Source organism: Oncorhynchus nerka, linkage group LG24, assembly GCF_034236695.1.
Source record: "Oncorhynchus nerka isolate Pitt River linkage group LG24, Oner_Uvic_2.0, whole genome shotgun sequence".
Taxonomy (NCBI): Eukaryota; Metazoa; Chordata; class Actinopteri; order Salmoniformes; family Salmonidae; genus Oncorhynchus; species Oncorhynchus nerka.
Window position 1 is genome coordinate 20,305,532 of NC_088419.1, and position 16,792 is coordinate 20,322,323.

Sequence of the window (16,792 nt, forward strand, 5' to 3'; positions counted from 1 at the left end):
TTCTGTAAGAGATTACCGCAGAGGACTACAAAGAGTGACATTCACAAAGAATACACATGATAATCTTTTCATCAGTTACTCTGATGGCTTTGTATTAATAATGAATGAAGGGGAGGAGAATGACTAGTCCGCAGTGTCCTTGGTGTATGTAGTGGCTCCTTAATAGTGAATAAAAGCCCTTTCACAGACTACAATGGCGCTTTTCCACTGAGACCCACACACCAGTGTGCCGCCAGTGTTTTGTGTTAACGTGAGCTCTAGTGTTGTGGTGTTTCCATCAGGAGCGTGGCACTAAAGATTTGTGGTGAGCAGAATCAGCAACCTCTGCATCATTCAAGACTGTTGCTTTGTGTGAAGGTGTTAAAGTTCACTGTTTGACATTGTTATGTAAATGTCATCTGAAAAGTACCCAGGGAGTAGCTTCCAAGTTCTCCGGAGCCATGGCTCAGTGAGACACGGGGTGCCGGCCCTTGGAAACAAAAGTCTTAGCCTTTTGGGTAAAACACTGGTGTAAATTGTAATTGGAAATGCGGCACAAGAGGCCACATGGGCCTTTAGAAGGAAGATGAAGATTAAAGTAAATCGATCACAGAGCAGAGTGTTCTGGCGGACCACAGCAAAATGGCACCTGCTGCCCGGACACAAGGACCATTTCTTTAGTGGGTACAGAGCTTTGCAAAAGTATTCATCCCCCTTGGCTGTTATCCTATTTTGTTGCATTACAACCTGTAATTTAAATAGATTTTTATTTGGATTTCATGTAATGGACATACACAAAATAGTCCAAATTAGTGAAATGAAATCAAAAAATTAAAAATATATACAAATGGAAAAGTGGTGTGTGCATATGTATTCACCCCCTTTGCATATGTATTCACCCCCTTTGCTATGAAGCCCCTAAATAAGACCTGGTGCAACTAATTACCTTCAGAAGTCACATATTTAGTTTAAACATTTTTTATTTTTTTATTTGACCTTTATTTAACTAGGCAAGTCAGTTAAGAACAAATTCTTATTTTCAATGACGGCCTAGGAACAGTGGGTTAACTGCCTGTTCAGGGGCAGAACGACAGATTTGTACCTTGTCAGCTCCACCTAAAGTCCACCTGTGTGCAATCTAAGTGTCACATGATCTGTCACATGATCTCAGTATATATATATATACACATCTGTTCTGAAAGGCCCCAGAGTCTGCAACACCACCAAGCAAGGGGTACCACCAAGCAAGCGGCACCATGAAGACCAAGGAGCTCTCCAAACAGGTCAGGGACAAAGTTGTGGAGAAGTATAGATCAGGGTTGGGTTATAAAAAAAATATCTGAAACTTTGAACATCCCACGGAGCACTATTAAATCCATTATTAAAAAATGGAAAGAATATGGTACCACAACAAACCTGCCAAGAGAGGGCCGCCCACCAAAACTCACAGACCAGGCAAGGAGGGCATTAATAAGAGAGGCAAAAAGAGACCAAAGATAACCCTGAAGGAGCTGCAAAGCTCCACAGCGGAGATTGGAGCAGCTGTCCATAGGACCACTTTAAGCCGTACACTCCACAGAGCTGGGCTTTAAGGAAGAGTGGTCGGAAAAAAGCCATTGCTTTCATAAAAAAATAAGCAAACATGTTGGGTGTTCGCCAAAAGGCATGTGGGAGACTCCCAAAACATATGAAGAAGGTACTCTGATCAGATGAGACTAAAATTGAGCATGATGCTGCCACCATCTTCACGTGGGGATGGGGTTCTCGGGGTGATGAGAGGTGTTGGGTTTGTGCCAGACATAGCGTTTTCCTTGATGTCCAAAAAGCTCAATTTTAGTCTCATCTGATCAGAGTACGTTCTTCATATGTTTTGACACACACACACACACACACACACACACACACACACACACACACACACTTGGCTCACTTGATATGGAAACGATATTGAACAGTGAGTGTGAGAGAAAGAAAGAGTCAGACAGAGACCGACTGTCACCCTGCTTACCTGATGTGCTGCCTGCCTCCTCAAAGTCGATGTTGCCCAAGTGCAGCACCCCGGCCACCACCCTGAACAGGTCCAGCTTCTCCATATCATCCAGGCCGATCTTCTTCATGGCCCCGCACATCCTGTTGAAGTCCCCCTGGTCGTCCAGCAGAGGGTCCTTCAGGGGCCCAGCCTTCAGGTGCTGAGGAACCATAGTGGGGAGAGGACAGGTCAGTGGTCACCCTCACCTGGGGCCACCCTGGCTGTGTTAGGAACAGGAAGACCAATTCTTTTGATCAATCAGTTCATCTCTAAAAAAAAGATCTGATGTGAAAAGACCTGATGTGATTGGCCAAAATACCAATTAGTGGAAAAAATATCAGAATTGGGCTGCCTGTGTGAATGCAGCCCCTCTCTCTATAACCTTATCCCTTCAGGAGCCCAGCATTTCAGGTGCTAATAGACCATGGGGAGCGGATGGGTCAGTGACTAGGGTTACACGCTCTTCACAGAAGGTGTACTGTCTCAAAGATTGGAGGCTTAAAGTAAGCTGTGTCAAGGCTGTGTCTTAACATCAATAAAATAACCTCTCTAATTACCCATAAAGTAAAAATACCATCTGTCTCCCGCACTGAGGTTTTCTTTGACTTGGTGAAAGTGTTTGTTTGGATCTGAGCGGAGGCATGGGCTGCTATTTCACATGTAACATTGTGACTTCAAGCTATAATGCAATTTTTTTGTACAGAATTAGCACAATAAACCTGCATGAAAGCTGAGGTACATCACATCTCCAACTAGCTGCAGTAGGAAGAGAAGCAGGGATAATACGTTGGATCACACACCTGGAAAAACAACCACACAAGAAGAATGTCACAGTACCATGGCATGCTGGTATAGAAATGACCACATACTGTAGCTTCTAACACCAGACTAGAATGCCAGATAAATGGCATTAGGTTTCCTAAACTGAAACAACAAACAATTAAATGTCTGAATAAGACCCATCTCTCTACATGCAATTTTAGATTCTTTAACTTATTTCAACTGAAGGTGGATGCAATCGTTTATTCATTTAAACTAAGGCAATTCATCTTTGTCTGCACACCATAAAGTACAGAGCAAAATTGCCTTGTAAACAACAACCATAAGTTATGGTGATTTAGGGAGGTGGGTGTAGAGGAGCAGTTTGTTCTTCTCTATAGAGACATCTATAACCTAAAGCAGGGTTCCCCAACTGGCCTTATTTGGCCCGCAGGTAGTTTTATATGCCTACCCCAAGTTTTCTATGACAAAAAATGTAATTCTAACACATATGGAATCATGTAGTAACCAAAAAAGTGTTAAACAAATCAAAAGTAGCCACCCTTTGCCTTGATGACAGCTTTGCACACGCTTGGCATTCTCTCAACCAGCTTCATGAGGAATGCTTTTCCAACAGTCTTGACGGAGTTCCCACATATGCTGAGCACTTGTTGGCTGCTTTTCCTTCACACTGCGGTCCAACTCATCTCAAACCATCTCAATTGAGTTGAGGTCGGGTGATTGTGGAGGCCAGGTCATCTGATGCAGCACTCCAATACCCTCCGTCTTGGTCAAATAGCCCTTACACAGCCTGGAAGTGTGTTTTGGATCATTGTCCTGTGGAAAAACAAATGATAGTCCCACTAAGCGCAAACTAGCCATGCTGGTTAAGTGTGCCTTAAATTCTAAATAAAATCACTGAGTGTCACCAGCAAAGCACCCCCACACCATCACACCTCTTCCGCCATGCTTCACGGTGGGAACCACACATGCAGTGATCATCCGTTCACCTACCCTGTGTCTCACAAAGACATGGCAGTTGGAACCAAAAATCTCAAATTTGGACTCATCAGACCAGAGGACAGATTTCCACCGGTCTTATGTCCATTGCTCGTGTTTCTCAGCCCAAGCAAGTCTCTTCTTCTTACTGGTGTCTGTTTCAGTGGTTTCTTTGCAGCAACTCGACCATGAAGGCCTGATTCACGCAGTCTCCTTGATGTTGACATGTGTTTGTTAATTGAACTCTGTGAAGCGTAACTCTAATGAACTTATCTTCTGCAGCAGAGGTAACTCTGGGTCTTCCTTTCCTGTGGCGGTCCTCATGAGAGCCAGTTTCATCATAGCCCTGGATGTTTTTTTGCGACTGCACTTGAAGAAACTTTCAAAGTTCTCTTTGCTTATTTGCACTGTTCTTGCTATAATATGGACTTGGTCTTTTACCAAATAGGGCTATATTCTGTATACCCTCCCTACCTTGTCACAACACAACTGATTGGCTTAAAAGCATTAAGAAGGAAAGAAATTTAAAAATGTACAAGGCACACATGTTTATTGAAATGCATTCCAGGTGACTACCTCATGAAGCTGGTTGAGAGAATGCCAAGAATGTACAAAGCTGTTATCAAGGCAAAGGGTGCCTACTTTGAAGAATCTCAAAATAATATATATTTTGACTTGTTTAACACTTTTTTGGTTACTACTTTACATGATTCCGTATGTGTTATTTCAATGTCTTGATGTGTTCACTATTATTCTATAATGTAAAAAAAGTTGAAAAAAAAGAAAAACCCTTGAATGAGTAGGTGTGTCTAAACTTTTGACTGGTACAGTATGTATGCATGTATGTATGTGTATATGTATATAACATACAGTTGAAGTCGGAAGTTTACATAAACCTTAGCCAAATACATTTAAACAAGGTTTTTCACAATTCCTGACATTTAATCAGAGTATAAATTCCCTGTTTTAGGTCAGTTAGGATCACCACTTTATTTTAAGAATGTGAAATGTCCGAATAATAGTAGAGAGGATGATTTATTTCAGCTTTATTTCTTTCATCACATTTACAGTGGGTCTGAAGTTTACATACACTCAATTCGTATTTGGTAGCATTGTCATTAAATTGTTTAACTTGGGTCAAACATTTCTGGTAGCCTTCTAAAGTAAATTGGGTAAACTTTGGCCCATTCGTCCTGACAGAGCTGGTGTAACTGAGTCAGGTTTGTAGGCCTCCTTGCTTGCACACGCTTTTTCAGTTCTGCCCTCATATTTTCTATGGGATTGAGGTCAGGGCTTTGTGACGGCCACTCCGATACCTTGACTTTGTTGTCCTTAAGCCATTTTTCCACAACTTTGGAAGTATGCTTGGGGTCATTGTCCATTTGGAAGTCCCATTTGCGACCAAGTTTTAACTTCCTGACTGATGTCTTAAGATGTTGTTTCAATATATTCAAATACTTTTCCTCCCTCATGATGCCATCTATTTTGTGAAGTGCAGCAGACTCTCCTGCAGCAAAGCACCTCCACAACATGATGCTGCCACCCCCGTGCTTCACGGTTGGGATGGTGTTCTTCTGCTTCCTCCAAACTTAACAATGGTCATTATGGCCACAGTTCTATTTTTGTTTCATCAGACCAGAGGACATTTCTCCAAAAAGTACGATATTTGTCCCCATGTGCAGTTGCATAGCATAGTCTGGCTTTTTTTATGGCAGTTTTGGAGCAGTGGCTTCTTACTTGCTGAGCGGTCTTTCAGGTTATGTTGATATAGGACTCGTTTACTGTGAATATAGATACTTTTGTACCGGTTTTCTCCAGCATCTTCACAAGGTCCTTTGCTGTTGTTCTGGGATTGATTTGCACTTTTCGCACCAAAGTACGTTCATCTCTAGGAGATGGAACACGTCTCCTTCCTGAGCAGTATGACGGCTGCATGGTCCCATGTTGTTTATACTTGCGTACTATTGTTTGTACAGATGGACGTGGTACCTTCAGGCATGTGGAAATTGCTCCCAAGGATGAACCAGACTTGTGGATGTCTACAAAATGTTTTCTGAGGTCTCAGTTGATATCTTTTGATTTTCCCATGATGTCAAGCAAAGAGGCACTGAGTTTGAAGGTAGGCCTTGAAATACATCCACAAGTACACCTCCAATTGACTCAAATGATGTCAATTAGCCTAACAAAAACTTCTAAGGCCATGACATCAATTTCTGGAATTTTCCAAGCTGTTTAAAGGCACAGTCAACTTAGTGGATGTACATTTCTGATCCACTGGAATTATGAGTAAAGTAAAGTAATTTGTCAGTAAACAATTTTTTGAAAAAATACTTGTGTCATGCACAAAGTAGAGGTCCTAACCGACTTGCCAAAACTATAGTTTGTTAACAAGAAATTTGTGGAGCGGTTGAAAAACAAGTTTTAATGACTCCCACCTAAGTGTATGTAAACTTCCGACTTCAACTGTATATATGTCTCACACATATATACATAAACTCAGCAAAAAAATAAAATATCCTCTCACTATCAACTGTGTTTATTTTCAGCAAACATGTGTAAATATTTGTATGAACATAAGATTCAACAACAGACATAAACTGAACAAGTTTAGAGAAAGTGACTAAGAGAAATGGAATAATGTGTCCCTGAACAAAGGGAAAGTAACAGTCAGTATCTAGTGTGGCCACCAGCTGCATTAAGTACTGCAGTGCATCTTCTCCTCATGGACTGCACTAGATTTGCCAGTTCCCAAACATTTCTGGGGGGAATGGCCCTAGCCCTCACCCTCAGATCCAGGTCCCAGATGTGCTCAATGGGATTGAGATCCGGGCTCTTCGTTGGCCATGGCAGAACACTGACATTCCTGTCTTGCATTCCTGTCTTGCAGGAAATCAGGGACAGAACGAGCAGTATGGCTGCTGGCGTTGTCATGCTGGAGGGTCATGTCAGGATGAGCCTGCAGGAAGGGTACCACATGAGGGAGGATGTCTTCCCTGTAACGCACAGCATTGGGATCGCCTGCAATTACAAAAAGCTCAGTCTGATGATGCTGTGACACACCGCCCCAGACCATGACGGACCCTCCTCCTTGATCCCGCTCCAGAGTACAGGACTCGGTGTAACGCTTTTTGCCAGTCCTGTCTGGTGTAGCGACGGTGGGTTTGTGCCCATAGGCGACGTTGTTGCCGGTGATGTCTGGTGAGGACTATTGCGGACAGTCTGAGCACTGATGGAGGGATTGTGCGTTCCTGGTGTAACTCGGGCAGTTGTTGTTGCCATCCTGTACCTGTCCCGCAGATGTGATGTTTGGATGTACCGATCCTGTGCAGGTGTTATTACACGTGGTCTGCCACCGCGAGGACGATCAGCTGTCCGTCCTGTCTCCCTGGAGCACTGTCTTAGGAGTCTCACAGTACGGACATTTCAATTTATTGCCCTGACCACATCTGCAGTCCTCATGCCTCCTTGCAGCATGCCTAAGGCACATTCACACAGATAAGCAGGGACCCTGGGCATCTTTCTTTTGGTGTTTTTCAGAGTCAGTAGAAAGGCCTCTTTAGTGTCCTAAGAATTTCATAACTGTGACCTTAATTGCCTACAGTCTGTAAGCTGTTAGTGTCTTAACGACCGTTCCACAGGTGCATGTTCATTACATACACACACACACACACGTACCCCAAGTTCTGTTAAACCATTGTACTGTGACATTCTGGTGGACACAAAAGATTTTGTAATTTTGACCACAAGCCCTAAACTACAGAGCAAAACCACATCATGCATTTAGAGAAAGCATGCAACCCCACAACACTCAGCACTGATGTGAACCCCGAGACAAAAAAAGATCTTCCCAAAATTCACATCATAATAAAATCTAAAATAAGTAGTCCTGGTCACAGCACCAAATCCATAAATCACCTGATTGTCCTGAATTGTATAGAGAAGCAATGTAAAGAGACATATAATCAACACAAGGGACAGGGGACATGGTATGGAACAATGTATGGGCAAGGATTACAAAATTCTGGCAATTTCCAGGATTTCTGGAAACTGAAATCTGGTTTTCTGGGAAAGTTACCAGAGTTTTGCCACCCTGGTACGAGCTTATATGCACTGGCAATAAGCATGAAGGCCTTATTCATCATTTTATCACCACACGATGCTCTCCAAAAGGCCAAACACAGCATTTATCATGAGCAGGTGATTCCTGAGATCAAAAGGCATGATCCTCCATCACCATATAATAAGATCCATGGCTCTCAGGAGCCTGCATTGTCCAGCTGTGAACCTTGAAAGAGGGTCAATGCAACACCTATCTGTACTAAACCCACCACCTAAAAGCAACACCTAGCTGTACTGTACCTACCACCTAAAAGCAAAACCTAGCTGTACTGTACCCACCACCTAAAAGCAACACCTAGCTGTACTGTACCTACCATCTAAAACAACACCTAGCTGTACTGTACCCACCACCTAAAAGCAACACCTAGCTGTACTGTACCTACCATCTAAAACAACACCTACCTGTACTGTACCTGCCACCTAAAAGCAACACCTAGCTGTACTGTACCTACCACCTAAAAGCAACACCTAGCTGTACTGTACCTACCATCTAAAACAACACCTAGCTGTACTGTACCTACCATCTAAAACAACACCTAGCTGTACTGTACCTACCACCTAAAACAACACCTAGCTGTACTGTACCCACCACCTAAAAGCAACACCTAGCTGTACTGTACCTACCACCAAAAAACAACACCTAGCTGTACTGTACCTACCACCTAAAAGCAACACCTAGCTGTACTGTACCTACCACCTAAAACAACACCTAGCTGTACTGTACCTACCACCTAAAACAACACCTAGCTGTACTGTACCTACCACCTAAAAGCAACACCTAGCTGTACTGTACCTACCACCTAAAACAACACCTAGCTGTACTGTACCCACCACCTAAAAGCAACACCTAGCTGTACTGTACTGTACCCACCACCTAAAACAACACCTAGCTGTACTGTACCCACCACCAAAAAACAACACCTAGCTGTACTGTACCCACCACCTAAAAGCAACACCTAGCTGTACTGTACCTACCACCTAAAACAACACCTAGCTGTACTGTACCTACCACCTAAAAGCAACACCTAGCTGTACTGTACCTACCACCTAAAACAACACCTAGCTGTACTGTACCTACCACCTAAAATAACACCTAGCTGTACTGTACCCACCACCTAAAAGCAACACCTAGCTGTACTGTACCTACCATCTAAAACAAAACCTAGCTGTACTGTACCTACCATCTAAAACAACACCTAGCTGTACTATACCTACCATCTAAAACAACACCTAGCTGTACTGTACCCACCACCTAAAAGCAACACCTAGCTGTACTGTACCTACCATCTAAAAGCAACAGCTAGCTGTACTGTACCTACCATCTAAAACAACACCAAGCTGTACTGTACCTACCACCTAAAAGCAACACCTAGCTGTACTGAACCTACCACCTAAAAGCAACACCTAGCTGTACTGTACCTACCATCTAAAACAACACCTAGCTGTACTGTACCTACCATCTAAAACAACACCTAGCTGTACTGTACCTACCATCTAAAACAACACCTAGCTGTACTGTACCTACCATCTAAAACAACACCTAGCTGTATTGTACCTACCATCTAAAACAACACCTAGCTGTACTGTACCTACCACCTAAAAGCAACACCTAGCTGTACTGTACCTACCACCTAAAACAACACCTAGCTGTACTGTACCTACCATCTAAAACAACACCTAGCTGTACTGTACCTACCATCTAAAACAACACCTAGCTGTACTGTACCTACCACCTAAAACAACACCTAGCTGTACTGTACCCACCACCTAAAAGCAACACCTAGCTGTACTGTACCTACCACCAAAAAACAACACCTAGCTGTACTGTACCTACCACCTAAAAGCAATACCTAGCTGTACTGTACCTACCACCTAAAACAACACCTAGCTGTACTGTACCTACCACCTAAAACAACACCTAGCTGTACTGTACCTACCACCTAAAAGCAACACCTAGCTGTACTGTACCTACCACCTAAAACAACACCTAGCTGTACTGTACCTACCACCTAAAACAACACCTAGCTGTACTGTACCTACCACCTAAAACAACACCTAGCTGTACTGTACCCACCACCTAAAAGCAACACCTAGCTGTACTGTACTGTACCCACCACCTAAAACAACACCTAGCTGTACTGTACCCACCACCAAAAAACAACACCTAGCTACCTACCACCTGCAACACCTAGCTGTACCCACCACCTAAAAAACAACACCTAGCTGTACTGTACCTACCACCTAAAACAACACCTAGCTGTACTGTACCTACCACCTAAAACAACACCTAGCTGTACTGTACCTACCACCTAAAACAACACCTAGCTGTACTGTACCATCTAAAACAACACCACCTGTACCTAACCTAAAACAACACCTAGCTGTACTGTACCTACCACCTAAAACAACACCTAGCTGTACTGTACCTACCACCAAAAAAACAACACCTAGCTGTACTGTACCCACCACCTAAAACAACACCTAGCTGTACTGTACCTACCACCTAAAACAACACCTAGCTGTACTGTACCTACCACCTAAAACAACACCTAGCTGTACTGTACCCACCACCTAAAACAACACCTAGCTGTACTGTACCTACCACCTAAAACAACACCTAGCTGTACTGTACCTACCACCTAAAACAACACCTAGCTGTACTGTACCCTGTACTGTACCCACCTAAAACAACACCTAGCTGTACTGTACCTACCACCTAAAACAACACCTAGCTGTACTGTACCTACCATCTACTGTACCTACCAAACAAACCTAGCTGTACTGTACCTACCATCTAAAACAACACCTAGCTGTACTATACCTACCATCTAAAACAACACCTAGCTGTACTGTACCCACCACTAAAAGCAACACCTAGCTGTACTGTACCTACCATCTAAAAGCAACACCTAGCTGTACTGTACCTACCATCTAAAACAACACCAAGCTGTACTGTACCTACCACCTAAAAGCAACACCTAGCTGTACTGTACCTACCACCTAAAACAACACCTAGCTGTACTGTACCTACCATCTAAAACAACAAGCTGTACTGTACCTACCATCTAAAACAACACCTAGCTGTACTGTACCATCTAAAACCACCACCAAAACAACACCTAGCTGTACTGTACCTACCATCTAAAACAACACCTAGCTGTACTGTACCTACCACCTAAAAGCAACACCTAGCTGTACTGTACCTACCACCTAAAACAACACCTAGCTGTACTGTACCTACCACCTAAAACAACACCTAGCTGTACTGTACCTACCACCTAAAACAACTAGCTGTACTGTACCTACCACCTAAAACAACACCTAGCTGTACTGTACCTACCACCTAAAACAACACCTAGCTGTACTGTACCTACCACCAAAAAACAACACCTAGCTGTACTGTACCTACCACCTAAAACAACACCTAGCTGTACTGTACCTACCACCTAAAACAACACCTAGCTGTACTGTACCTACCACCTAAAACAACACCTAGCTGTACTGTACCTACCACCTAAAAGCAACACCTAGCTGTACTGTACCTACCACCTAAAACCACCTAGCTGTACTGTACCTACCACCTAAAAGCAACACCTAGCTGTACTGTACCCACCACCTAAAACAACACCTAGCTGTACTGTACCCACCACCTAAAACAACACCTAGCTGTACTGTACCCACCACCTAAAACAACACCTAGCTGTACTGTACCTACCATCTAAAACAACACCTAGCTGTACTGTACCTACCACCTAAAACAACACCTAGCTGTACTGTACCTACCACCTAAAACAACACCTAGCTGTACTGTACCTACCACCTAAAAAACAACTGTACACCTAAAACAACACCTAGCTGTACTGTACCTACCACCTAAAATAACACCTAGCTGTACTGTACCCACCACCTAAAAGCAACACCTAGCTGTACTGTACCTACCATCTAAAACAAAACAACACCTAAAACAACAGCTGTACTGTACCTACCATCTAAAACAACACCTAGCTGTACTGTACCTACCATCTAAAACAACACCTAGCTGTACTGTACCTACCACCTAAAAGCAACACCTAGCTGTACTGTACCCACCACCAAAAAAACAACACCTAGCTGTACTGTACCTACCACCTAAAACAACACCTAGCTGTACTGTACCTACCATCTAAAACAACACCTAGCTGTACTGTACCTACCATCTAAAACAACACCTAGCTGTACTGTACCTACCACCTAAAACAACACCTAGCTGTACTGTACCCACCACCTAAAAGCAACACCTAGCTGTACTGTACCTACCACCAAAAAACAACACCTAGCTGTACTGTACCTACCACCTAAAAGCAACACCTAGCTGTACTGTACCTACCACCTAAAACAACACCTAGCTGTACCTACCAGTACCTACCACTAAAACAACACCTAGCTGTACTGTACCTACCACCTAAAACAACACCTAGCTGTACTGTACCTACCACCTAAAACAACACCTAGCTGTACTGTACCTACCACCTAAAACAACACCTAGCTGTACTGTACCTACCACCTAAAACAACACCTAGCTGTACTGTACCTACCACCTAAAACAACACCTAGCTGCTGTACTGTACTGTACCTACCACCTAAAACAACACCTAGCTGTACTGTACCTACCACCAAAAAACAACACCTAGCTGTACTGTACCTACCACCTAAAACAACACCTAGCTGTACTGTACCTACCACCTAAAACAACACCTAGCTGTACTGTACCTACCACCTAAAAACAACACCTAGCTGTACTGTACCTACCACCTAAAACAACACCTAGCTGTACTGTACCTACCACCTAAAACAACACCTAGCTGTACTGTACCTACCACCTAAAACAACACCTAGCTGTACTGTACCTACCACCTAAAACAACACCTAGCTGTACTGTACCCACCACCTAAAACAACACCTAGCTGTACTGTACCTAGCTGTACTGTACCACCTAAAACAACACCTAGCTGTACTGTACCTACCACCTAAAACAACACCTAGCTGTACTGTACCCACCACCTAAAACAACACCTAGCTGTACACCTACCACCTAAAACAACACCTAGCTGTACTGTACCTACCACCTAAAACAACACCTAGCTGTACTGTACTGTACCTACCACCTAAAACAACACCTAGCTGTACTGTACCTACCACCTAAAACAACACCTAGCTGTACTGTACCTACCACCTAAAACAACACAACCACCTAAAAGCAACACCTAGCTGTACTGTACCTACCACCTAAAACAACACCTAGCTGTACTGTACCACCTAAAACAACACCTAGCTGTACTGTACCCACCACCTAAAACAACACCTACCACCACCTAAAACAACACCTAGCTGTACTGTACTGTACCCACCACCTAAAACAACACCTAGCTGTACTGTACCCACCACCAAAAACAACACCTAGCTGTACTGTACCTACCACCTAAAACAACACCTAGCTGTACTGTACCTACCACCTAAAACAACACCTAGCTGTACTGTACCTACCTAAAACAACACCTAAAAACAACACCTAGCTGTACTGTACCTACCACCTAAAACAACACCTAGCTGTACTGTACCTACCACCTAAAACAACACCTAGCTGTACTGTACCTACCACCTAAAAGCAACACCTAGCTGTACTGTACCTACCACCTAAAACAACACCTAGCTGTACTGTACCTACCACCTAAAACAACACCTAGCTGTACTGTACCTACCACCTAAAACAACACCTAGCTGTACTGTACCTACCACCTAAAACAACACCTAGCTGTACTGTACCTACCACCTAAAACAACACCTAGCTGTACTGTACCCACCACCTAAAAGCAACACCTAACTGTACCCACCACCTAAAAGCAACACCTAGCTGTACTGTACCTACCATCTAAAACAACACCTAGCTACCATCTACTGTACCTACCACCTAAAACAACACCTAGCTGTACTGTACCTACCACCTAAAACAACACCTAGCTGTACTGTACCCACCACCAAAAAACAACACCTAGCTGTACTGTACCTACCACCTACCTACCACCTAAAACAACACCTAGCTGTACTGTACCTACCACCTAAAACAACACCTAGCTGTACTGTACCTACCACCTAAAACAACACCCTGTACTGTACCTAAAAACAACACCTAGCTGTACTGTACCTACCACCTAAAACAACACCTAGCTGTACTGTACCCACCACCTATAACAACACCTAGCTGTACTGTACCTACCACCTAAAACAACACCTAGCTGTACTGTACCTACCACCTAAAAACAACACCTAGCTGTACTGTACCTACCATCTAAAACAACACCTAGCTGTACTGTACCTACCACCTAAAACAACACCTAGCTGTACTGTACCTACCACCTAAAAGCAACACCTAGCTGTACTGTACCTACCATCTAAAAACAACAGCTAGCTGTACTGTACCTACCATCTAAAACAACACCTAGCTGTACTGTACCTACCACCTAAAACAACACCTAGCTGTACTGTACCTACCATCTAAAACAACACCTAGCTGTACTGTACCTACCATCTAAAACAACACCTAGCTGTACTGTACCTACCATCTAAAACAACACCTAGCTGTACTGTACCTACCACCTAAAAGCAACACCTAGCTGTACTGTACCCACCACCAAAAAAACAACACCTAGCTGTACTGTACCTACCACCTAAAACAACACCTAGCTGTACTGTACCTACCATATAAAACAACACCTAGCTGTACTGTACCTACCATCTAAAACAACACCTAGCTGTACTGTACCTACCACCTAAAACAACACCTAGCTGTACTGTACCCACCACCTAAAAGCAACACCTAGCTGTACTGTACCTACCACCTAAAACAACACCTAGCTGTACTGTACCTACCACCTAAAACAACACCTAGCTGTACTGTACCTACCACCTAAAACAACACCTAGCTGTACTGTACCTACCACCTAAAAGCAACACCTAGCTGTACTGTACCTACCACCTAAAACAACACCTAGCTGTACTGTACCTACCACCTAAAACAACACCTAGCTGTACTGTACCCACCACCTAAAAGCAACACCTAGCTGTACTGTACTGTACCCACCACCTAAAACAACACCTAGCTGTACTGTACCCACCACCAAAAAACAACACCTAGCTGTACTGTACCTACCACCTAAAAGCAACACCTAGCTGTACTGTACCTACCACCTAAAACAACACCTAGCTGTACTGTACCTACCACCTAAAACAACACCTAGCTGTACTGTACCTACCACCTAAAACAACACCTAGCTGTACTGTACCTACCACCTAAAAGCAACACCTAGCTGTACTGTACCTACCACCTAAAAGCAACACCTAGCTGTACTGTACCTACCACCTAAAACAACACCTAGCTGTACTGTACCTACCACCTAAAATAACACCTAGCTGTACTGTACCCACCACCTAAAAGCAACACCTAGCTGTACTGTACTGTACCCACCACCTAAAACAACACCTAGCTGTACTGTACCCACCACCTAAAACAACACCTAGCTGTACTGTACCTACCACCTAAAACAACACCTAGCTGTACTGTACCTACCACCTAAAAGCAACACCTAGCTGTACTGTACCCACCACCTAAAACAACACCTAGCTGTACTGTACCCACCACCTAAAAGCAACACCTAGCTGTACTGTACCCACCACCTAAAACAACACATAGCTGTACTGTACCTACCATCTAAAACAACACCTAGCTGTACTGTACCTACCATCTAAAGCAACACCTAGCTGTACTGTACCCACCACCAAAAAACAACACCTAGCTGTACTGTACCTACCATCTAAAACAACACCTAGCTGTACTGTACCTACCACCTAAAACAACACCTAGCTGTACTGTACCTACCATCTAAAACAACACCTAGCTGTACTGTACCTACCACCTAAAAGCAACACCTAGATGTACTGTACCTACCACCTAAAACAACACCTAGCTGTACTGTACCCACCACCTAAAACAACACCTAGCTGTACTGTACCTACCATCTAAAACAACACCTAGCTGTACTGTACCTACCACCTAAAAGCAACACCTAGCTGTACTGTACCTACCACCTAAAACACCACCTAGCTGTACTCTACCCACCACCTAAAACAACACCTAGCTGTACTGTACCTACCACCAAAAAACAACACCTAGCTGTACTGTACCCACCATCTAAAAACAACACCTAGCTGTACTGTACCTACCACCTAAAACAACACCTAGCTGTACTGTACCTACCACCTAAAACAACACCTAGCTGTACTGTACCTACCACCTAAAAACAACACCTAGCTGTACTGTACCTACCATCTAAAAACAACACCTAGCTGTACTGTACCTACCACCTAAAACAACACCTAGCTGTACTGTACCTACCACCTAAAACAACACCTAGCTGTACTGTACCTACCACCTAAAAGCAACACCTAGCTGTACTGTACCTACCACCTAAAGCTTCACCTGAATATAATCTCCTTAGGTTAAACATACACTGAAAACTCAACCCAACAAGTACTCAGAATCTCTTCACTTACTTGCAAGTTTTAACAATAGAAAGATAATTACTGATATTTATATGCGTTTAACCTAAACGGTACAATTACCTTTACTAAAAAAACGTTATCTGACTAAAACTGTCCATACTCAGAGAGACACTTCTTCTGATGTCCCCAACTAGCCTACACAGAACAAATGAATCATCACTGTCCCTCAAGAGGAGAGAAAAAGAGGCATACTGTTGTCCAGGTCATTTCTTCATAACAATAACAATTCATTACGGTGAGTTCTGAAGGGGTGCCATGCACACAGCTGCAATATTGGAGTACTTACAGCTGTATGCATAATTAATCAAAGGG

General features: G+C 43.3%; 1 protein-coding gene across 4 annotated transcripts in view; it reads right to left on the reverse strand.

Annotated features, from left to right (window-relative positions):
- LOC115107637 (unconventional myosin-VI-like) overlaps positions 1-16,792 on the reverse strand; it is a 157,375-nt gene that overhangs the window by 88,102 nt on the left and 52,481 nt on the right. For all 4 annotated transcript variants that reach the window (XM_065008696.1, XM_029631094.2, XM_065008694.1 and 1 more), the window contains exon 11: positions 1,988-2,168. In XM_065008696.1, the coding sequence (XP_064864768.1) occupies positions 1,988-2,168 (181 nt within the window). The remainder of the gene's footprint in view (positions 1-1,987; positions 2,169-16,792) is intronic.